The following is a 24,801-nucleotide window of genomic DNA, read 5'->3' on the forward strand; positions in this document are numbered from 1 at the left end:
CATATGGCATTTTTCTATTTTTTGATGATGAAGACTGGTGAAACCCAGAGCGAGTGCATTTTTTAAGCACAAACACAAATACTGTGAAATCATTAATATTCGTGGGGGACTAATTTTCGTGGATTTCGTGGTTGAGTCAATCCACGAAATTTAATCCCAACGAAAACGTAAAATTTCCATTCATTTTATATTCAAAATTTGAAATCCACGAATTCATATCCCAACGAAATTGCCGTTTTGACCAAAACCACGAAATTTGATGCCCACGAAATTAAATGATTTTACAGTATAGGTAGAACCACAAGCATTCTATAATCCTGTGAGATGAATGAATTCTACACCCCAAGTGAAGTTTCAAACACACAGTGGTGAACAGGAAGTGATCACACAGTGGTGAACAGGAAGTGATCACACTGTGGTGAACAGGAATTGATCACACAGTGGTGAACAGGAAGTGATTTGAAGTAAATGACCTTAGCTATCCGGCAGGAATAATGTTTTAGGCTCATGCAAGCTGTCTTACATGTTGTTCATTCTGTTAGCATTGTGTGTCTGGTATTTACCTAGTGGTTCACACTGTCCTGTGACTTAGTGGTGTGTGTGGGGGGAAGGGGGGAGGGCGGGGGAGCAGAATGTTTTCAGAGAAAGGTAGGTTTGTTGCATACAATAAAACCAGTTTAAACTCGCCAGTTGTGTTTTAGCTTTTGACTGTTCATAGAATGAGCCCCACTGTGTTCCTCTGTTTTGTTTCTATTGTTAACTATTTTACATCAATGTATTTTTGTGTAAAAAAAACAATCATCTGCCCAATCATACATAGACTGTTGTAAGGTTTTGGAGAGGCTGCATTCTAGACACGCGGCTACTGATTGTTTTTGCTCATTGTTCTCATTTTTAAAAAGACAACTGATATTTTTACAAGAGGGTCATGATATCCCTATATCACTCACCTGTTAAACTTGGCCTTGGAATCATCAAGATAAACATTCTGACCAAGTTTCATGAAGATAGGGTCATAAATGTGGCCTTTACAGTGTTAACAAGCTTTTCCTTTGATTTGAGTGGTGACCTAGTTTTTGACCCCACATGATCCAGTTTCAGACTTGGCATACGAATCATCAAGATAAACATTCTGACCAAGTTTCATGAAGACAGGGTCAAAAATATGGCCTCTAGAGTGTTAACAAGCATTTCTTTTGATTTAAGCGGGTGACCTAGCAAACTTGGTCTAGGAATCATCAAGAGGAACATTCTGACCAAGTTCCATGAAGATAGGGCTATAAATGTGGCTTCAATAGTGTTAACAAGCTTTTCCTTTCATTTAACCGTGACCTAGTTTTTGAACCCATATGACCCAGTTTTGAAACTGGTATAGGAAACATCAAGATAAATATTCAGACCAAGTTTCATGAAGATAGGGTCGGTCATAAATGTGGCCTCTATGGTGTTAACAGCTTTTCCTTTGATTTGACCTGGTGACCTAGTTTTTGACCCCACATGACCTAGTTTCGAACTTATCCTATACATTATCAAGATAAACATTCTGTGCAAGTTTGTATCAAATCAAAGCATCAATGAAACCTCTATATGGCTGAAAGGACAAAATTGAAATATTTGCCCCTTTCAGGGGCATTAACTCTAGAACACATGATGGAATCTAACCAGTTATCTAAAGGAACCAAGATCTTATTGTGACTTAAGTTGTATGTAAGTGTGGTTAAAATCTAATGTAAAATGTCATCTATCATGTTCACAAGGTAAAAATTAACAAATTTTGGCTCTCTCAGGGGTCCATCAGGGGCTGTAACTTCAGAACCTATGATTGGATCTGCAAGATTCAGCATAGAATCCAAGATCTATTGTTGTTAAAGATATTTTGCACGTTTCTATCAAATGTAACCATAAATGAAGCCATAACTCTGGAACCCATGATGGGATCTTGCCACTTTTTGAAAGGAGCTGAGATATTATGCCAATACAAGTTGTGTGGAAGTTTTATTAAAATCAATTGCAAAATATGGTCTCTATAGTGTTCACAAGCCAAAATAGCAAATTTTGGCCCTTTGAGGGGCCGTAACTCTGGAACCCATGATTGGATCTGGTTTTCGAAACAAACCACGGTATTATGCCAATACAAATTGTGTGCAAGTTTGATTAAAATTGATTGCAAAATGTGGTCTCTATCGTGTTCACAAGAAATTATGAACAGACGACGGACGGACTGACGACGGGCGATCACAAAAGCTCACCTTGACACTACATGACAGGTGAGCTAAAAATATGAAAGAGAAGTTTTTATATTGTAGAGAAATGACAATGCTTAGTATCTTTTAATGAGTATGAAATCATGTACCATCATGTATATATTCTCTTCGACCTTCCTTAGACTGTCGCTTGACACTTCCTTCCTCGTCGCAACTTGACAGCTTCCTTTTCCCTGTGAAAAAGTATCGACATTTAACAGAATATTCTCACAATTACAATACATACACATTCATAATCTTCCTAACAAAAAACTAAAGAGAAACCTTGCCAATATACTGATCAATATTACAAACCTCAAGTAACAAAGACATCAATGTCAACTAGAGATGCTTTTGAGAAAAGCGCATGTCTCCCACAACTGCCTAATCACCTAAATAGTAAGTCAGTCTGCGCTTTCTTGGACCCAAAATGTACCCTATACTACTTGTGCATGCGCTTTCTTGCACCCAAAACGTACCCTATACTACTAATAAAAGTAGTATAGGGTACGGTTTGGGTGCACGAAAGCGCATGCGCTCCGAGGATTTTTCGGTAATTCAAGTGCCATAATTCCTAAGTGCCTGGGCCGATTTGGCTAGTTATCGAACTTGGCCAAGGTCTTATGGTCAGACACATTTGGTTCAAGTTTGGTGAAGATCGGGTGAGAAATGTTTGACTTAGAGTGCGGACAAGCTTTGTGACAGACAGACAGACAGACAGACACACACACACACACACACACACAGACACAGACACACAGACAGACAGACAGACACACACACAGACTGGAGTAAATCAATATGTCTCCCACACCACTGTGTGGTGGGAGACATAATAAGTAAAGAACAAAAGCATCTAGTGATCAGGTAATTTACAGAGCATAGAATCTCCAGAATCTCTATGACTGGATGGACTTATAAGTCAAATTGATGAAATCAAGATATTAGTTTGATTCTGACTGATATCCTAGTATTCTTTCAATACCTAATTTAATTTGCATATCTTCTCTATTTCTCTACTTCTCAAAATGGTAATATAAAACACATTTTTACAGATATATACTATGAAATTTGAACATTCTAACACTATAACATTATGAAGAAGAACAAAAACATTTTAATCATTTTAAAAACTGTCTTACTTCTCTCTATTCTATCAGTGTCTTCATCAGACTCATTCAATTTGTTTTTGGATTCATTATCTTTGGTCCCTGATTCAGTGCTATCAACTGTCTCCCCATATTCCTCTTTGTCAACAAGCCTGATGTTTGTCGGAAGATTCCTAAGTGACTGTCTATACTCATGCGCTTCCCTAGGTAACCGACCTTTCGAGATTCTATCCTGTGTACCTAATAAATACAGTACCAACACTTTTTTTATCTAACTTGGATTCAATTTGATACATGTCCCAACAAAAATGATTTTACTTTCCAATTGCTATAATGTGTGGAAATCATTTCAACAGTAATGATCCTGTTGGATTTTGAGTATTAAAAGTGGATATACACCTAATATACTATAGCTTCTGGATATGTTTGTGCATCCAAACTTATACAAACATGGCAATGCTGACAATATGAAAACTGTCTCAGACATTACAAATAAACAGTTGCTGCTAATAGCCTATACCTCCTTGATGTATGTTCCTGTGGTCTCCTACAGGTGGCCAATGTCTCATCTCAAACGGCTCTTCTCGTTTAACTTCAGGTCCTGTCTCCTGCTGAACTTCAGTTTCAACTACAGCTTCTTCTTCTTCTGTAAAATCAATGGAAGTTGTCTGATCAGTATTTAATATTTCAATGAAAGGAAGTTAATAGATTCTATAGGTTCTGGTTCACTGAAGACATCTGATCACTTCAAATAGAGGCACAGATCAAATTGCTACTGCTTTATTCGCACAAGACCAGGATTCAAAATCTATTGATTGTCAGTACTAAACTATGGCTATTGTAAACTGACAATGAATAAAATTCTTAAACGAAAAACATTAATGACAATTTCACTGCTTTTTCTTGCAAAGCTACAATAAACTGAATTACTATGAATTCATATTTTCCTTAAATTTCCGTAAAGATCCTATTCTGCACTGAACAATTAAGAAAAAGATAAATAGCTTTTCAGAGCAGCAAATAAGCAAGATTTGAATGATTACAGAAAAACGTTTAATTTACCTGGCTCAGGTGGTGTTTCTACTGGTATTTCTATAAGTGGTGGTTCTACCACCCATTTTTCATCATCTGCTACCTCTATACCATCTGCTTCATGCCTCTGTAGAACTGCTTCAATAGTTTCTGCAGTTACTCCTGATATTATATTTGAACACTCTGACAGAAATGATCTGAAAACAAGTCATTTAAATATTATATTTTTTCCTAACATGTCCCTTTCACATTCAATTTGCTAATAGAATATTTATCTCCCTGCCAGTCAGTAAGTCCCCCTCCTCCTTTATATATTGGTAGAGAGCCAAGAGCATCACTGTCTTGCATTGGGGTTGCTCAAAACTTAAACTACTGGAGAAGCTACCATTGGACAAACTTGTTCTGATCTGACATCCATCCATGTCAAGACCTTGTATATCATAAAACTTATCTACAGACATTTTTTCTATAAGTCAGTAACTGTTGATTAGAAGTTTTAAATGACCAGGATAAATGAACCCATTTAATTAATAAATATGTTTCCATTTGTAAAGACATTAATTATTCAGTCTATAATCAACCTTATGATTTTTTACACTATGAAAACAAATTACCTAAGACATAGTTGTGAGGTGATCTTTACAGAAATAAATTGTTGTAGAAGATACAAACCTGAGAGCAGTATTACACTCGCTATCTCCACGGCTGAAATATTTAGCTACTTCTTTATTTATCTCAGATACAGCGGCGACGTGATCTTTATGGAAATAGAACTCGGGTGGTGTTATGTTACACTTCACTTCTTGTACAACAAATGTGTCTTTGGTCATTGATGTTAACCAGTAACTTACTTCAAGCTTGCCGGCCTGTTGCAAAAAAATCAAAATGAAACATCAGACAAGAGAATTGTATAGTGTTCAACTAATACCTAAAGAAATAGGAAGAAACAAGTGAATGAAGTATTGCCATGCAATACAAAGTCCCCTACTGGAAGGCACCTAATTTTCTCTACTGCAGTATAACATAATGAACTGATATCTGTCAATGATGTATAAACAATATTGTACTATATATACAATATAATATAACAAAGCACTTGGATTAAAATTTGCATATATAAAAAACGTACAGTTGTTTTCATTTGGAATTTTTTTAGCCGATCATACAAAAGTTATCATAAAAGTTATTTATAGTAACAACAAGTGAAATTAACCCTAAAAAAAAAATAAAAAAAATTTTATAAAATATAAGCCCACCCAAAGGAACTCTTTACCCGGTAGAGATAGATCAAAATACACCTAAAAAATTTTGGGGTACCGTACAGTTGTACCACAGAAAAGTGGTCTCAATTTTTCCCTACGGCCAGTAATAAAAAAGTTACAATATAATCTATTTATAGTAACAACAAAGGGACATAATTCTAAAAAAAGTGTGCCTCATAGTGGTGAATTTTCTGCCAAGTTACATCAAAATCCCTCCATGCTTTAAGAAGAAATGCTCCCGGACAAAGTCATTCTTGAATTTGACCTTTAACCTCTGGTATGACCTTGACCTTAGACCCAGGGCCTGGTTCTGGCACGCGGCAATTCGTCTCATAGTGGTGAACATTTGTGCCAAGTTACATTAAAAACCCCTCAATGCATAAAGAAGAAATGCTCCAGACAAAGTCATTCTTGAATTTGACCTCTAGGTATGACCTTGACCTTAGACCTAGAGCCCGGGGGTTTGCGCACAACATGTTGTCTCATCCAGGGGAAAAGTTTGTGCCAATGATATTTAAATCCTGTTTTGCATGACAAAGTTATAGACCGGACAGGAAAAAAAATCTATTGGGCCCTTTTATCTCAAAGTGTGACCTTGACCTTAAAGCTAGGGTTCTGGGTTTTGCGCATGACACATTGTCTTATCATGGGGAACATTTATGCCAAGTAATATTGTAATCCTTGATGGATGACAAAGTTCTGGACCGGACAGGGAAAAAAAACCCATTGACCTTTGGCCTCCAAATTGTGACCCTTTACCTTTGAGCTAGGGGTCCCGGGGTTTTTCGCATGAAATGTTGCCTCATCATGGGGAAACATTTGTGCCCAAATAATATCAAAATCCTTCATGGTGGCAGGGGTTATGGAACCAGACAGGAAAAAGCCCTATTGACATTTGACCCCCAATGGTGACCTTGACCTTTGAGCAAGGCTCCGGGATTTGCACATGACATGTTGTCTCATCATGGGGAACACCTGTGCTAAGTAATATTGAAATCCCTTAATGAATGACACAGTTATGGACCGGACAGGAAAAAAGACCCTGTTTAAAGACATGTTAACATATGCTGCTAAGTGTGACCTTGACCTTTGAGCTAGGAGTCTGAAAGTTGTGCACGACACATCGTCTTATTATGAGGTACAATTGTGCCAATTGATATTAAATCCCTTCATAGAAGGGAGAGTTATGGACTGGACAGGAAAAAAAACCCTGTTGACCTTTGACCTCAAAATTGTGACCTTGACCTTTGAGCTAGGGGTGCAGGTTTTGGCATGACACGTCGTCTCATCTGGAAACACTTGTGACAAGTAATATTAAAAAATTTCATCATGGATGAAAGAGTTATGGACCGGACACGAAACAGACCCTGTTCATGCCATGTTAACATTTGACTTTCTAAGTTTGACCTTGAACCTTTGAGCTAGGGGTCTCAAAGTTGTGCATGAAAAATCATCTTATATGAGGTACAATTGTGCCAAGTGATATTAAAATCCCTTCATGGATGGGAGAGTTATGGACCGGACAGGAAAAAAGCCCTGTTGACCTTGGACCTCCAATTGTGACCTTGACCTTTAAGCTAGGGGTCCGGGTCTTGTGCATGACACGTCGTCTCATCATGGGGAACATTTGTGCCAAGTAATATTAAAATCCCTTCATGGATAAAAGAGTTATGGACCGGACACGAAATTGCGAACGGACGGAATGACAGAATGACGGAATGACAGAATGACGGAAAAGCGCATTCCTATAGTCCCCGAAACTGGTTTTCAACCAGTAGGGGACTAATAATTCTAAGTTTATGGGATTTTTTCTAAATCTTATCTTGGTAACCGACTGGTTTTCTTTTATTTTCTAAATACTGAAGATGCAAACTTCTTGCAAAAAGTCTGACAACAAACAGTATATCATGGGCTTATGTTTAAACTGTTGTTTTTTTGTTTATTTTGTTGGATTTTGTGTCATATCAACACAAGGTTATATGGTGAATTTTCCAGCTTTTGTTGGTGAAGAAAGACTCCAGGTGCCCCTCTTCCACCTTGGTATAGAACCACCAACCTTCCATAAGCCAGCTGGATGTCTTCCTCAAATAAAGGATTCTATACCCCAGGCAAGGTTTCCAGCCTGTATCAGTGAGGTGCAAGTGGTTCAGAGTTAGCGACCTTAACCACCCCATCATGGAAGTCTTAGTGAAATGGTTGTATCTCCAAATCTATTTCAAATGGATTGTAGCATCTCCAAATTTATTTCAAATGAATTACAACCTTCAAATGGCAAAATAAATCCAAACTAAAAATTATGCAATCTACACAATTATCGAACTCACCTGAAAGAATTTTGCATCTTTCAGCATGTCCTTTGTTTTGATCTGTTCTAGCTCCTGGTACACGTCACTGTATCTTGCCATCAAATATTGCTGTATGTATGGTATAATCTTACTGAAGTACAGCTGTAGATCTTTACACGGTTCTATCATGTCGGGGGTCGGCTCGATGTCCAGAACTTCACTTAACTTCTTGATACCGCAAACTTCAACCACTTCATCTATCCATTCTTGATGTCTCTGACTGTCAAATACTGTAAATCAATTTTGTTTTAAAATAGGTAATGAATGTTTTCAAAATGTCTCAAGGTATTATATGTGTAGATTCCACATAGTTTTACATGACAGCCAATAAAAGCTAGAAGAAGATGCATTTGATGCATAGTATGCGATCAAGCAAAATAATACCTGACTCAAACTGATGCACACTGTTCATGTTTTATTCACCTAAGTTTGACCAACTAATTGTTCAACTTGATTAATGTTTCAGTATGATCACATTTAGAAGAAATCATTTTACCAACAAGAGGGCCAAGATGGCCCTAGGTCGCTCACCTAAGAAATACACCGTAACAGTGTAAAACATGTTTGACCTAGTGATCATGGAAACAAATATTCTGACCAATTTTCATTAAGATTGGACCAAAAAATTGGTCTCTTGCGATAAAACAAGCATTTTCTTAGATATGACCTAGTTTTTGACCCTAGATGACCCATGTTCAAACTCGACCTAGATTTTATCAAGGCAATCATTCTGACCAAAATTCATGAAGATCAATTGAAAAATACAGCCTCTATCACATACGCAAGTTTTTTCTTTGATTTGACCAAGTGACCTAGCTTTTGACCTCGGATGACCCATATTCAAATTCAACCAAGATTTCATTAAGGCAATCATCCTGACCAAATTTCATAAAAATCAATTGAAAAAAACAGTCTCTATCGCATACACAAGATTTTTCTTTAATTTGACCTAGTGACCTAGTTTTTGACCTCAGATAACCCATATTCAAACTCGACCTAGATTTCATCAAGGCAATCACTCTGATCAAATTTCATGAAGATCAATTGAAAACTACATCCTCTATTGCATACACAATGTTTTTCTTCGATTTGACCTAGTGACCTAGTTTTTGAGCCCAGATGACCCATTTTCGAACTCGGCCTAGATTTTATCAAGGTAATCATTCTGGCTAAATTTCATGAAGATCAGTTGAAAAATACAGCCTCTATCGCATACACAAGGTTTTTCCTTAATTTGACCTAGTGACCTAGTTTTTGACCCGAGATGACCCATTTTCGAACTCGGCCTAGATTTCATCAAGGCAATCATTCTGACCAAAATTCATGAAGATCAATTGAAAAATACCGCCTCTATCCCATACACAAGGTTTTTCTTTGATTTGACCTAGTGACCTAGTTTTTGAACCTAGATGACCCATTTTCGAACTCGGCCTAGATTTCATCAAGGCAATCATTCTGACCAATATTCATGAAGATCAATTGAAAAATACAGCCTCTATCGCATACACAAGGTTTTTCTTTGATTTGACCTAGTGACCTAGTTTTTAACCCGAGATGACCCATTTTCGAACTCGGCCTAGATTTTATCAAGGTTATCATTCTGACCAATATTCATGAAGAATAATTGAAAAATACAGCCTCTATCACATACACAAGGTTTTTCTTTGATTTGACCTAGTGACCTAGTTTTTGACCTGAGATGACCCATTTTCGAACTCGGCCTAGATTTCATCAAGGCAATCATTCTGACCAATATTCATGAAGCTCAATTGAAAAATACAGCCTCTATCGCATACACAAGGTTTTTCCTTAATTTGACCTAGTGACCTAGTTTTTGACCCGAGATGACCCATTTTCGAACTCGGCCTAGATTTCATCAAGGTAATCATTCTGACCAAAACTCATGAAGATCAATTGAAAAATACCGCCTCTATCGCATACACAAGGTTTTTCTTTGATTTGACCTAGTGACCTAGTTTTTGGCCCGAGATGACCCATTTTCGAACTCGGCCTAGATTTCATCAAGGCAATCATTCTGACCAATACTCATGTAGATCAATTGAAAAATACAGCCTCTATCGCATACACAAGGTTTTTCTTTGATTTGACCTAGTGACCTAGTTTTTGACCCAAGATGACCCATTTTCAAACTCGGCCTAGATTTCATCAAGGTTATCATTCTGACCAATATTCATGAAGATTAATTGAAAAATACAGCCTCTATCGCATACACAAGGTTTTTCTTTGATTTGACCTAGTGACCTAGTTTTTGACCCGAGATGACCCATTTTCGAACTCGGCCTAGATTTCATCAAGGTTATCATTCTGACCAATATTCATGAAGATCAATTGAAAAATACAGCCTCTATCGCATACACAAGGTTTTTCTTTGATTTGACCTAGTGACCTAGTTTTTGACCCGAGATGACCCATTTTCGAACTCGGCCTAGATTTCATCAAGGTTATCATTCTGACCAATACTCATGAAGATTAATTGAAAAATACAGCCTCTATCGCATACACAAGCTAAATGTTGACAGACGACAGACGACAGACGACGGACGACAGACGCCGGACATCGAGCGATCAGAAAAACTCACCTGAGCATTGCTCAGGTGAGCTAAAAATTCTGGTGATATATGATTCAATAATATCAAGTATAAATGTTAAAGAAGAAGTGAAAAACATACCATTAAGTGTGCCTTTCTTAACTTTAGCTTTCCCTTTCTTTGCTTTGAGGATCTTTGTGGCCTGGTCTTCCATATCAAGGAAATGAACACCTGGTTTGTCCCAGAACATCTTCTCCAATTCTCTATTATCACCAATCAAAGGTTTATCCTCTACACTCACCCACACTTGTTTGCTTGTTGGGAAAACCTTCAACATGTTGTAAAGTGAGGATACTAACAAGGTACTTGTAACAAAATGATAATTTGTCAAGACAATATAAACTTTTATTTTAATGTTAATATCCAGTTTTCCTTATTTCCTTTTTAGAGCTGTAAATTGTCAGGCATGCAGCAATCCGATCCAGTCCATGAGTCAGGGTCAACGATTCACAGATCAAACCATGAATCTCATTAAAAGAACAATACACAATCAATGTAATAAACAATGAACTGCTCATGCCAATGTAAATGTATTTTATGTTCTCATGTACCCAAGTCTAATAAAAAATACAGTCATTAAAAGAACAGGACTTCTGTCATCAAAACATCAGCAAAATTGAAAACTAATCAGTCTAGGTATGCAGGTCACTAGAGAAAGGCGAAAATTTTACTGGCACATTTCAATATATCTGTTCAGCAATACTTGCAGATAGTCAATATGACGTCATGTTATCTTGGAATCTTTTCAAATTTTCAACTTACAGAACTTAACTTTGATGAAAGTAAGATGACAACATTTATTTTTGACTGGAATATTTTGAAAAATTTTAGTGACGCAATTGAAATAATTTTCAAGCATTTCGATATTACCTAATCGAAAACTAATGACTACTAGCTTTACATAATTTATGTTTTGATTACTTCTGGTAAACAATATCTCGGGTGGTATAGTGCACAAAATACATTTGTTTCACGGTTAATAAGGCTTCTTGAATGGAAATTATAATTAATATTAGGTTCACTCTTCAAAAAGTTTGCAATTCAACGATCTCAAAGATTAAGATTACTTGTATTTGACTTTCAGGTTTAGCTCATGGTTATCTCTGTACCGAGATACTCTCTACAGCCCCATTCCTTTTCTTTAAAAAGTAAAATTTCATTGGAGTGCATGATAAATTCTAAAATGCAGTTGTATTGTGTGTTCTGTCCAGGTTTGGTGTCTTTTTCAACATTTTTTCAGTCATATAAACGACAGTGTCTACTTGTAGCAGAGAGCACAATGCCCAACTTTATAATGCTGCCTCACTGGAATATCATACTGAAGACATGTGGCATGACATCAAACTCGGTCACATAATACTGACACCAGGCTGACCAGTCCTAAAACTATCTTCTTTATGCTGAGCAGCAAGCAAACAAGAGCTCCGCCAAGCGGGGCAATATACGCCCGAAGGGTTACATCAGAGGATGGGAGCAAAATTTAAAGAACTTGACTGTTGAAGCCCAAAGTACAGGAACAACAAAGGGAAGAAATTCCAAAAAAAAATTCTATGTCCACAAAAAAATCCTAACCAGGTACAGGTATGTCAAAACTCACCTAAAAATTGGAGGTACCATCCATGTTGTACCACAGAAAGGTGGTCTCAGTTTTTCCCTACGGCCAATAATAAAAAAGTTTCAAAATAAGCTATTTATAGTAACATAAAAGGGAAGTAATTCCAAAAAATTTATTGTAAGTGAACAAAAAAGGGATCTGCCAAATAAAAACAAGAGCACTGCAATGCAGAGCAATATACACAAAGCAAAGTCCTATATGACCTTTGACCCTTAAGTGGGACCTTGACCTTGAAGCTAGTCATCTGAAACATGCGCTCTGCATGTGGTCTCGGTGGGGTGAACATTTGTGCCAAGTTTCTTTGAAATCCTTCAAGCAGTTCAAGAGTTACAGAGCAGACACGAAACAAACTGATATGACCTTTGACCCCTAAGTGTGACCTTGACCTTGAAGTGAGACATCCAAAACATGCGCTCTGCACGTCGTCTCAGAGTGGTGAACATTTGTGTCAAGTTTCTTTGAAATCTTTCAAGGGGTTCAAGAGTTACAGAGCGGACACGAAATTGCTATCGGACGGACGGATGGACAGACGGACACTGGCGGTATAACATAATACATCCCTTCGGGCATCATTTTTCATGTCTTTGGTGTGGCAGGACCAGGAAGCGTACCCACAACCTCCCACACTCAAAGCCGGCACTCTTACCACTAGACCAAGGTGTAATGTTAACAAATTTACAACAATAACAAGTTTAAATTTTTCAATGACTGTATATTTAACCTTAAACAACCTCTAACAAAAGAATCTACATAGAATGATCTACTTAACAATACCTTCTTTTTCTGAAGAGTTGTCCTCACAGTTGATTTAAGTGCATCAAGAGCCATATTTGCTGTCTGCTCATCTGGCATACCTTCTGGTCCTGTAACAAGAGCCTGACCAATTGTTGAGAAAATGTACAACACATCAGATAAAATCCTTGCATCCTTTGGAGAACTCGTACTACACAGCAGACACAAAAGTTCCAGATACTCTTCAACCTTTGGCTGTTGGTCTAATTTACCTTCCTGTTTGAAGAGCTCCACCAGTTCACTCTTATCACTGTAAAAGCCTTCAATAGTTCTTTTACGGCAAATATCAGAATGAAACTCTTCCAGTATTTGTCTGTATTTATCAAACAAACCAGTCTTATCTGAAAACCAAATTTCATTCCTATTCAACAATTTACCTGACACACATTCTGACTTATTGTAAGTCTGACTGGAACTTTTATCTGGCACAAAGAATACTGGCTTTTCTCTTAATAAGTCTTGAAATTCTTTCCGTTTCAATTCTTTACCTAGGAAACTGTACACATTCCTCATGTGTTCAAGTGATGTACATAACGTCGCTGCACTGCCTTCTGTTGTTCTTTCACACCATTTCAAAACATATTCCTTCACCGTTTCTATGGAAACAGTATTCTTTAGACCAAGGAATTGATAAAACGATTCCCCTGCAATCTGCACATTCAAGTATAGCACTTTGTCTGAGAGGAGTTTCTTGACAGCATCTGACCGTAAATACAAGCATGAGGGTTCCTTCATGACTGTCTCATATTTATGAGACAGGGTCCCGTCACAACGCTGACTGGTTATGGTTTGTGTTGCTGGCAACCATTTTGCAGTTTTTAGCAAAATACTGAATGAAGTGCATGTTTCCTTAATAGGAATTCCATCTTTATCATGAACATGGGTAGTACAGTATTTTGAGAATTTGCTTTCCCAGTTTTTATCCAGATATGTACATAAATATTTCATTTGATCGGCATACATGTCTCCCGCAGGAATCCGGTTCCTCATGATAAGTCCCTCCAGCTCGGCACAGTGATAGTCATGTATGACAAACTCTGTCTTATCATTTGGCCACTGAGAACTGTATTCACTCCAAGGTGAGGAGACCTGAAATATTTTTGTCATAGCTAAATCATGAATATGTAACTAGGTTGTCAAGAAAAGCAAGTCACATGGAAATATGGGTTAAAACACAATTTCTAGTAAACTCAAATCTTTGAAAACTAAGAAGACACTATCCGATTCACCTGCAATGTCAATGAAACTAACTACAAACATATTTGAATCACAAGCCCTGGTTGTTAACCAAAGTTCTTATCTGAATTTATATCATTATCACATCTTTATGACATACCACGTCTTCTCTCGTGAGATGTATTTCTGTTTGCCTGATAGACAAGAATTCCTCCACACCAAGCTTCTTGAAGAACTCCATCCAGCTAACAATCATTGGCTGTGAGCAAATCTCAGGTAAATAGCAATCATGCAGCAGTGTCCAGTCATAGCCTGCAATAGTTCAAATTTTCTAAATAACACTTCAGTTCAAATTTATACATATTTAAGATTGGGAGCATAAAGAGAATGTCAAAGTCACACATAACTGCACTTCACGGTTATCAGTTGTATGAAGTTTCATTGGAACCCGTTTAAAACTGGGGAAGTAGTTCACTCCATAAACTTTTTTGCAACAAAAAGACCAACCAATCAACAAACCAACTGTAAAAAGCATCCTTTATACCACCTAAACATTGTTTTTAGACATATCATTATTGTATATGAAAGTCCTGACAATATGTGCTTTGTCCACTTCATGTTGATGTATACCAAGTTTCATTTCAGTTGGACAGAAACTAAAGGAGGAGTAAAGTATGTTCTGATTCAAACTCCAGAAAAGGGCCTTATCTTATGTGGATGTCCACTTCAGGCAGGGGATTCACATTAATATTCATTAAATGGACACTGTAGGGAAAGTTGAGAACAAAATGTTCTCATGTTTATATCAAGTCCAAAATAAATGCTGTAACTCCAGGAAAAATAATTGGCCATGCAAGTTCAGATAGTAGGCCCATACCCTCCAAATATAATGTATACCAAGTTTTATTTCAACTAAATGGAAATTGTTGGGAGTTAAGTACACAAAGAAGTGCGACAAATGGACAATTCAAACATTATATACCTTATTGGCCTTTGACATCGCAGATATTTAAAATATTCAGTCCATCTTATCTCACTTCCACACTATCGATATTTATTTCAGTGGTTGCAGACTCATTAAATACACTGTTGATCTCGAGTGGAAATTTCCAGTCAGAATTTAGAAACAAGTGAATTTTTAGTAATTCGTCATCATGCCTCATTTCCAACTTGTATATACTGAAAATTAAGTTTATGTTATTATTCATTTATTTCAAACTAAATGCTTACCAGAAAACTTTTCTTGCAGCTTGACTGAGTTCCCATATTTTGGTGGGAAATGGACTGGTTCTCTGGTTGGATTCTTGAAGCCTTGATCGGTTTTCACCATAGCAACGTCTTTGATCTCCTCTATATTGCAGACAGAATTTTGTTTCTCTGTTTGTTCCTTGATGTATATCAAGTAGGCAACTAGCATTTCATTTGACTTGGTCTGCAAAAATCAACATGGTTTTAGTCTCATATATGTTTTACAACAAATCTAATATAGAATTTTGTTTGATTTACACTGGATGTGTGTCCATAAAATACTGGTGTCCCCACTTCCCCGACACTGTACATGGTTTAATGACTAAGATAACTGCAACATAAACTTCTCAGCACTTCATGTGTATTTTAACTAAGTCAAGGGGTAATAACTCTGGCCTGGCTGAGTAAAATCAGGTGCAAAAACTTCATATGCTATATAACAATCCTGTCATGTCAATGGCCATAACTCTTATCTGACTGACAGAAATCTCAAACAAAACCCTGGGTGTACATATTCACATGCTGAATAATATTCCTGTAATGTTTAATAGTCCTACATCAAATACTTCTCGAGATACATGCAATATCAATTTTAAGGCTCTTTTATTGCGTATTTTTGACTGTCAAGGGCCATAACTCAAGTATGGTCATTTTACGTCACAATTAAAACACCAGGTGCACAACTTCTCATGCTGAATGACAATCCTGTCAGGTCTGATGACTCTGTCAAATACCTTTTGAGATATGCACTATACAAATTTGGTGGACTGATTTACATATAGACAGGGCAGTGCATCCATAAAATATTCCGGGGGTGGGGGTAGGGCGTGGGGCTGGGGAGAGCACACAAAAAAATATTACTGTTATGAACAGTGCAATTATTGATGGCTTGAGCATCCTGGCCCACTTAGGCAACCCTTAGTCATTTTCCTTATATTTTCTTTCCTTGGATTTCTAGAAATCCTGGAAAACTCTAGCATTTTGTTCATCCCCTTGTGACCTCAGGTCACTGGCAGGGGTATCCAGCATTTTGTTCATCCCCTTGTGACCTCAGGTCACTGGAAGGGGTATCCAGCATTTTGTTCATCCCCTTGTGACTTCAGGTCACTGGCAGGGGTATCCAGCATTTTGGTTTTTACAAAGAGCTCCTACAGGCGTCTGTAGGCATAATCCACTTGGAAAATTGGTGCAATCTGATATATAACTGACATGGTTTGAGTGTAAATATTTAAATGTCACTTTTCAAATTTGCAAAATTTCAAAAACACCAATTTGACAAAGCTGATAATTTTTTAAGTTCCCATCTATTAAGTTATAGTTTTGACTAAAATGACCCTTGTCTCTATTTTAAGCTATCAAAACCGCTTGCAGGCTTTTAGGGGAGATGCTTGCCATCTTGGATTCTTCCTTGAACAGACAAATGCTTTTACCTGCCAAATGTCAGACTTCATGACTGGGATAATATGGTGGTTGATCACATCAAAGGGAGATAACTGTTTGATTCCTATTCTCAACAAGAGTTTGTGAACCTGGCTGTTCACCTCATCATCATCTGTGTTGAGCAGTAAGGGGTGAAGGCTGTTAATATCCTGCTGAATTAGGTTTAAAGTGTCTGAAACAAAATGAAAAATATATAAGTGAACATTAAATTTACATTTTTGGAAGTTTGTTAACCCTTAATATGAGATTACTGAAAAGTTGAAGAAAAGTACCATTTTCGTAAAAACAAGTAACTTAAAAAGTGGTGCCTCAATGCAAGTGGTCCTAACAGCTGTGGTCTCTCCAGCAAGTTTGATTGTACACTTAAGCTGCTACATAACTCTCTAAAATGTTTTTTCACTTAAAACTTCAAATTCTACGTTTAACAAAAGTGGCAAACTGTTATAATATCATGCCCATCACAGCAAAGTATTTTTGACATATTCTACTTACTGAGCATACTGGATGTTAAATGTCCTCAATTAATTCAAGGGGCATCAAGGGTTATAACTCCAGAGCAACAAGGACTATCCACCTGCTTATAAAACTTGGCCAAATCAATATGCCCATGATTATTCGCCTAAGTTTAATGAAGATTGGATAAGAACTGCTTAAGTTATCAAGAGGACAGTGTCATCTTTTTAAAGTTTAAGTAATTCGAGGGCCATAACTCAATAGAGACTGGGATAATCTAGATATTATGCCCATTAGCATTTTGGAAAACAATGGTGAACACTGGATAAGAACTTCAGAAGTTAGAGAGCGAACACTCAATTTTTGTGGAAATTCAAGGGCTAAACTCAAGGCAGACTTAGAGGATCCAGCTGGCTATCAAACTTGCCTGAGACATTATGCCCATACAAAATGTGAACTATGACCAAGATTGGTGAACACTGGATAAGAACTGTTCAAGATAGAGAGTAGACAACTTTAGCAGATGCCGCTCCCACAGGTGATATACATAAACCTTTATTTTTTAGGATGGTCTCTGAACTTTCTAAAATTTCATACTTAATCATGTGCCACATTAAAGTGGCTATTATGCTTTTCTATGAAAAACAAATCAACTTTAACTTAAATGAAATTTGTTAAGCATTACATAATTTTCAGCAAACTTAAAAGCTAAAGATGTAAATTTTACAACTAGAATGTGTCTGTAGGACACAAGTAGTGCCCCCACTGTACATATGTCACAAATAAGGGGCAATAATTCAACTGTTTACAGTCTTAAGGGGGTATAGCCTCAACAAATATTTTATATAAAAGATCCATTATTCTAGGCCATATACTTTTTGAGCTATGAGCATCACAAACAAAAAATCCACTATTTTGGCTATTTCAAGGGCCATAACTCTATAATAAGTGCTAAGATTCTCAAGAATGCCAAGTGTGCAAGGTCACATCATGATAAAGGCTCATGCAGGATTTCATTAATTTATATCAAATTTTTGAGCTAGGCACATCATTAGGTTAAAATGTGCATTTTTGACTATTTCAGGGGCCATAACTTTGAAAATAGGGGGTGGAGCCAGACGAAAAATATGTGCACAAGTTTATATTATGATAAAGACTCATGCAAGTTTTCATCAATTTATATCAAAAACTTTTTGAGCTAGGTGCGTCACAAGGTGAAAATGTGCATTTTTTACTATTTAAGGGGCCGTAACTCTGGAAATAGGGGGCAAAGGCAGACGAAAAAAGGAGGTGCCCAAGTTCATATCATGATAAATCTCATGCAAGGTTTAATCAATTTATATGAAACACTTTCTGAGCTAGGTGCGTCACAAGTTGACAATGTGCATTTTTGCCTATTTCAGGGGCCATAACCCTATAAATAGGGGGCAGAGCCAGACAAAATAGACACAATAGAAGGTGCGCAAGTTCACAAGGTGAAAATGTGCATTTTTGACTATTTCAGGGGCTGTAACTGTGGAAATGGGGGGGGGGGGGGGGGGGGGCGGAACCAGATGAAAAATAGGAGAAGCCCAAGTTCATATCATGATTAAGACTAATGCAAGGTTTCATCAATTTATATCATAAACTTCGGATGGACCGATACACAGACAATACCAAATCTACATGCCCCCTCCACTGAGTGGCGGGGGCAAAAAAACTTAGTAGGCCATGTTATAAAATTAGCAAAGTTTAAACACAGTTTATCATATTACGATGTCATCTGTTTTGTGAAGATTCTTCAGAGATACGAAAAGAATAATAACAGGAACAAGAGCTGTCACTAATGGTGACAAATGCCCCCGCAGCACCTTGACCTTTGACCTGGTGAGCCCAAAGTCAGTAGGGGTGGTGTACTCAATAAGTACTATCAGCATGTGAAGTTTGAAGGTCCTGGGTGAAGTGGTTCGCGAGTAAAGTGCCTTCATGCAAAAAGTTAACGTTGGCCCCTGTGACCTTGACCTTCGACCTGGTGACCCCAAAGTCAGTAGGAGTGGTGTACTCAATAAGTACTATCAGCAGGTGAATGTTGAAGGTCCTGGGTGCAGTGGTTCGCAAGTAAAGTGCCTTCATGCAAAAAGTTAACGTTGGCCCCTGTGACCTTGACCTTTGACCTGGTGAACCCAAAGTCAGTAGGGGTAGTGTACTCAATAAGTGTTATCAGCATGTTAAGTTTGAAGGTCCTGGGTGCAGTGGTTCGCGAGTAAACTGCCTTCATGCAAAAAGTTAAAGTTGGCCCCTGTGACCTTGACCTTTGACCTAGTGACCCCAAAGTCAGTAGGGGTGGTGTAATTAATAAGTACTATCAGCATGTGAAGTTTGAAGGTCCTGGGTGAAGTGGTTCGCGAGTAAAGTGCCTTCATGCAAAAAGTTAACGTTGGCCCCTGTGACTTTGACCTTTGACCTGGTGACCCAAAAGTCAGTAGGGCTGGTGTACTCAATAAGTGTTATCAGTATGTTAAGTTTGAAGGTCCTGGGTGCAGTGGTTCGCGAGTAAAAGGCCTTTATGCAAAAAGTTAACGTTGGCCCCTGTGACCTTGACCTTTGACCTGGTGACCCCAAAGACAGTAGGGGTGGTATACTCAATAAATACTATCAGCAGGTGAAGTTTGAAGGTCCTGGGTGCAGTGGTTTGCGAGTAAAGTGCCTTCATGCAAAAAGTTAACGTTGTGACGAACGAACGAACAAACTAACGAACAGACAGTTGAAAACTAATATGCCTCCCTTCGGGGGCATAAAAATGTATACAATAGATTACATCACTGTAAGGAGAAGAAACAACAAGACAAACATACCGTTTTTCTTGTTTTTCTGTGAGCTAGCATCTTCAATAGGATAAAACACTGTTTTGTCTTGCAAGGCAACCAGCTCCCCATTTACCAAAGGTAATATACGACTGCACTTGAGATTTTTCAGTATCATATCGTCTTGATGAAACTCATCCAAACTACGGTACATACATGCCATCCATTTTGCTATAAGAATTATGTCTTCCTCTTTTGCTGAAAGACAAATGAACTTTGTTTTGCTGTTTGTACAAAGCTCAGTGCATTTGTTCAGTGTAATACTGTTAATGACATAAAATGGCTAGTCTACTCATGTTTCTAGCAGTCAGTTTACTCAAGTTTCTAGTGGTCAGTTTACCCATGTTTCTAGCAGTCAGTTTACCCATGTTTCTAGTAGTCAGTTTACTAATGTTTCTAGCAGTCAGTTTACCCATGTTTATAGAAGTCAGTTTACACATGTTTCTTGCAGTCAATTTACCAATGTTTCTAACAGTCAGTTTACCAAACTTTCTCGCAGTCAGTTTCCTTATGTTTCTAGCAGTCAGTTTACTAATGTTTCTAGAAGTCAGTTTACTAATGTTTCTAGCAGTCAGTTTACCCATGTTTATAGAAGTCAGTTTACCCATGTTTCTTGCAGTCAGTTTACCAATGTTTCTAGCAGTCTGTTTACCCATGTTTCTAGAAGTCAGTTTACACATGTTTCTTGCAGTCAGTTTACCAATGTTTCTAACAGTCAGTTTACCAAACTTTCTCGCAGTCAGTTTCCTTATGTTTCTAGCAGTCAGTTTACTAATGTTTCTAGCAGTCAGTTTACTCAAGTTTCTAGTGGTCAGTTTACCCATGTTTCTAGCAGTCAGTTTACCCATGTTTCTAGAAGTCAGTTTACTAATGTTTCTAGCAGTCAGTTTACTAATGTTTCTAGCAGTCAGTTTACTCAAGTTTCTAGTGGTCAGTTTACCCATGTTTCTAGCAGTCAGTTTACCCATGTTTCTAGCAGTCAGTTTACCAATGTTTCTAACAGTCAGTTTACCAAACTTTCTCGCAGTCAGTTTCCTTATGTTTCTAGCAGTCAGTTTACTAATGTTTCTAGCAGTCAGTTTACTCAAGTTTCTAGTGGTCAGTTTACCCATGTTTCTAGCAGTCAGTTTACCCATGTTTCTAGAAGTCAGTTTACTAATGTTTCTAGCAGTCAGTTTACTAATGTTTCTAGCAGTCAGTTTACTCAAGTTTCTAGTGGTCAGTTTACCCATGTTTCTAGCAGTCAGTTTACCCATGTTTCTAGCAGTCAGTTTACCCATGTTTCTAGCAGTCAGTTTACACATGTTTCTAGCAGTCAGATTACCAATGTTTCTAACAGTCAGTTTACCAAACTTTCTCGCAGTCAGTTTCCTTATGTTTCTAGCAGTCAGTTTACTAATGTTTCTAGCAGTCAGTTTCCCCATGTTTCTAGCAGTCAGTTTCCCTATGCTTCTAGCAGTCAGTTTACTGATATTTCTAGCAGTCAGTTAGTTTACTCATGTTTCCAGCAGTCAGTTTCCCTATGTTTCTAGCAGTCAGTTTACTAATGTTTCTAGCAGTCAGTTTCCCTATGTTTCTAGCAGTCAGTTTCCCTATGCCTCTAGCAGTCAGTTTACTCATGTTTCTAGCAGTCAGTTTACTCATGTTTCCTGCAGTCAGTTTCCCTATGCTTCTAGCAGTCAGTTTACTCATGTTTCTAGCAGTCAGTTTACTCATGTTTCCAACAGTCAGTTTCTCTATGTTTCTAGCAGTCAGTTTACTAATGTTTCTAGCAGTCAGTTTCCATATGCTTCTAGCAGTCAGTTTACCAAAGTTTCTAGCAGTCAGTTTCATGTTTCTTACAGTCAGTTTACCAACGTGTGCTACATTTAGGTTCAATGCGTTTTTCATCACTATCTAAGTTATGTAACAACGAGCAGTTAACCTAACCAGTATTACTTGATTCTGTACCAGTACTTACCTGTTCTCCGCAAGTTATTGCCAACTTTCCCACATGAATCTGAGGTGAAGGACGAATGATTTTAGACACAAAGTCTTTTATCAAATCGTCAAGGAGAACATACACCTGCCCAGGGATCAAACTCAAAACCCCATGATACATAGATCTTCGCTCTACCTACTGAGGCGGCCTGGCCAGTTTACAAAATTTTTTAGCAGGCAGTTTACCAGTATTTCTAGCAGTCACCCATGTTTCTGGCAGCCAGTTTACCCATGTTCCTGGCAGCCAGTTTACCAATGTTTCTGGCAGCCAGTTTACCCATGTTCCTAGCTGCAGTTTACCCATGTTTCTAGCAGTCAGTTTAACCATGCTCCTAGCTGCAGTTTACTCATGTTTCTGGCAGCCAGTTTACCCATGCTCCTAGCTGCAGTTTATCCATGTTTCTGGCAGCCAGTTTAGCCATGTTCCTAGCTGCAGTTTACTCATGTTTCTAGCAGTCAGTTTACCCATGTTTCTGGCAGCCAGTTTACCCATGTTCCTAGCCGCAGTTTATCCATGTTTCTGGCAGCCAGTTTACCCATGTTTCTAGCTGCCAGTTTACCCACATTTCTGGTCATTTACAAATATGGCAGACAAATGTAGTAACTCTAATTTCTTATTCTTTTAAATCAATTAATTTTACAGCATAACATTTTTTTTGGTTTAGCTACAACAACTATTTGTTGAAAGATGAATTAGCAAAATTTCACATTTTAGAAAATTAACTGAATTTTGTTTGTTTGAGCTGATGTCATGGATTAGTACTACCTAGAAATCAAAGAAAATTAGGTTGCCACAAAAACAAGTGATTTTAAAGTAAATAAGACCAACAGCTCCCAATTTAAGATTCCGAAAATTCTAATCCGAAACAACAGTTATATCAGAAATGTTCTCTACTCACTGTAATGTGTCCCCATGTTCACTACAAGTGCTTTTCCTAGCTGGAACAAATGGTCAGAGGTCAAGGTCTCAATGCCTAGACAAGAGGTCAAGGTTGGGTTCAGCATCGCTGCTACATCACTATGAAGGTAGAACAGGTTGAGGTGAGTTTGTAGCTGGTCAGCTGTGATAACACTTCGGACAAGTGGGTCTCGAACTCTAACGGTTTGCGAGGGAATCTTCCAACTTACAACACCTAAAAACAGGACATAGGTATAAATATTAAGACAGTCTAAAATAAACTGTTCTAAGAGATCAGGTCTATTAAAGACTTGCAGACCAGTCTCACAATAGAAACTTTTAACTGGCTCATTTGTGCTCAGAAACCTATCAGAGGCTGCACTTTGAGTTTCATAACCTTGGAGCCCGATACAAATGAAACAGACAGACAAAATTACTTTTCAAATAAATTCTCTTGCATTGAAAACACTATTAATCCATACATGTATAGAATAGTAATACCAAATCTCCTAAAAATTCTGTTTTGTCTATTGATATAGCATTGTTTTTTCCTAACATCTAACAGATTGTTGGGAAATTTCTCTCAAATTATATTAACTGCAATGATGACTGCTTCTAGGGCCTCAGTCAAATAATGCTCTAACTGGGGTTTGTGCCTGTGAGCTTCAGATCAGACTCCGTGTTCACAAAACAGTTTTCGGTCTCAGCTGAGTTTGCGTTTGAAATTTTAATATAAATTTTACTAAAACTTCAAGGTTAAATTCCAACAAAGACTAACCATCAATACTGAACAGCTACTTGAAGATATTTATTAACTTAAAATTTAGTTTTAAACATGCTATTTAGATATAAATGACAAATAAAGTTTCAATATCAAACTCAGCTGAGACTGGAAATGTTTTGTGAACACGGGGCCTTGTCATCGATTGAATTATAACAGTTCTATATAGTTTGTATAGACTACCTTGACTATTCTTGACTATTTGGCTGTGTTGGAACACATGGTTTTGCTCTCAGTTTCTTCAATATGTCCGAGGCAACTGGTTTAAAGAAATCTAGAACCTCATCTTCCATAGGAACAAACTGAAGGAATGTACATACTGCTTCCATACTGTTGAATTCTGGATGGGTCTACAAGCAATGATAAAAACATGCAGATCAAGACTGTAAAATGTAATACACTCTACTTATGGCAAAAATAGTAAATTGACATATTTTCTGTAAGTGTACTACATATAATAGCAAAATATATGATTTACCTTTGACCTTATGACTAACTATTGAAGTAACAGAGGATATTTCTTTGTAAGACTATAATTATATCTTCCACTAAGTGAACATCAGATTTATACAATTGTGACAACCATGTAACAGCTAAAATTCTTTTAGACTATGGTACTTTAATCCTTACCTTGAAAACCTCTAGAGCTTCAAAAAATGCCACATGTATCTCATTTCTAAGCCACTGATTCCATGGACTGTCCCGGTCAACGTCTTCACGACTTGATGGTACATCAAAGTCACCTGAAAACGTAATGTTACATAAATATACTGTAAAATCACTGAATTTCAACAGTGTAACATTTTGTAGTTTGGGCAAAATATCTATATTATGGGAAAATTAATTCATGAAATTTCACATTCTAAAAATAAACTGAGTGGGAATTTCTATTGTTCTATGTGAAACTGATACATTTCAGATGATATGGTCACTGCAGAGCAGGAATATCCTGGCCTCTCCACACGCATCAGGCAC

General features: G+C 37.5%; 1 protein-coding gene across 1 annotated transcript in view; it reads right to left on the reverse strand.

Moving 5' to 3' along the window:
• LOC123550539 (uncharacterized) overlaps nucleotides 1–24,801 on the reverse strand; it is a 77,930-nt gene that overhangs the window by 4,465 nt on the left and 48,664 nt on the right. Inside the window, exons 18-32 of the mRNA XM_053546776.1 lie at nucleotides 24,457–24,569; nucleotides 24,020–24,176; nucleotides 23,047–23,280; nucleotides 20,159–20,365; nucleotides 16,862–17,043; nucleotides 15,414–15,615; nucleotides 14,344–14,495; nucleotides 12,990–14,096; nucleotides 10,682–10,868; nucleotides 7,971–8,221; nucleotides 5,057–5,250; nucleotides 4,415–4,581; nucleotides 3,873–3,998; nucleotides 3,386–3,592; nucleotides 2,354–2,437 (exon numbers count right to left, since the gene is read on the reverse strand). Of these exons, the coding sequence (XP_053402751.1) occupies nucleotides 2,354–2,437; nucleotides 3,386–3,592; nucleotides 3,873–3,998; nucleotides 4,415–4,581; nucleotides 5,057–5,250; nucleotides 7,971–8,221; nucleotides 10,682–10,868; nucleotides 12,990–14,096; nucleotides 14,344–14,495; nucleotides 15,414–15,615; nucleotides 16,862–17,043; nucleotides 20,159–20,365; nucleotides 23,047–23,280; nucleotides 24,020–24,176; nucleotides 24,457–24,569 (3,570 nt within the window). The remainder of the gene's footprint in view (nucleotides 1–2,353; nucleotides 2,438–3,385; nucleotides 3,593–3,872; nucleotides 3,999–4,414; nucleotides 4,582–5,056; nucleotides 5,251–7,970; nucleotides 8,222–10,681; nucleotides 10,869–12,989; nucleotides 14,097–14,343; nucleotides 14,496–15,413; nucleotides 15,616–16,861; nucleotides 17,044–20,158; nucleotides 20,366–23,046; nucleotides 23,281–24,019; nucleotides 24,177–24,456; nucleotides 24,570–24,801) is intronic.

This window comes from Mercenaria mercenaria, chromosome 6, assembly GCF_021730395.1.
Source record: "Mercenaria mercenaria strain notata chromosome 6, MADL_Memer_1, whole genome shotgun sequence".
NCBI classification, from domain to species: domain Eukaryota; kingdom Metazoa; phylum Mollusca; class Bivalvia; order Venerida; family Veneridae; genus Mercenaria; species Mercenaria mercenaria.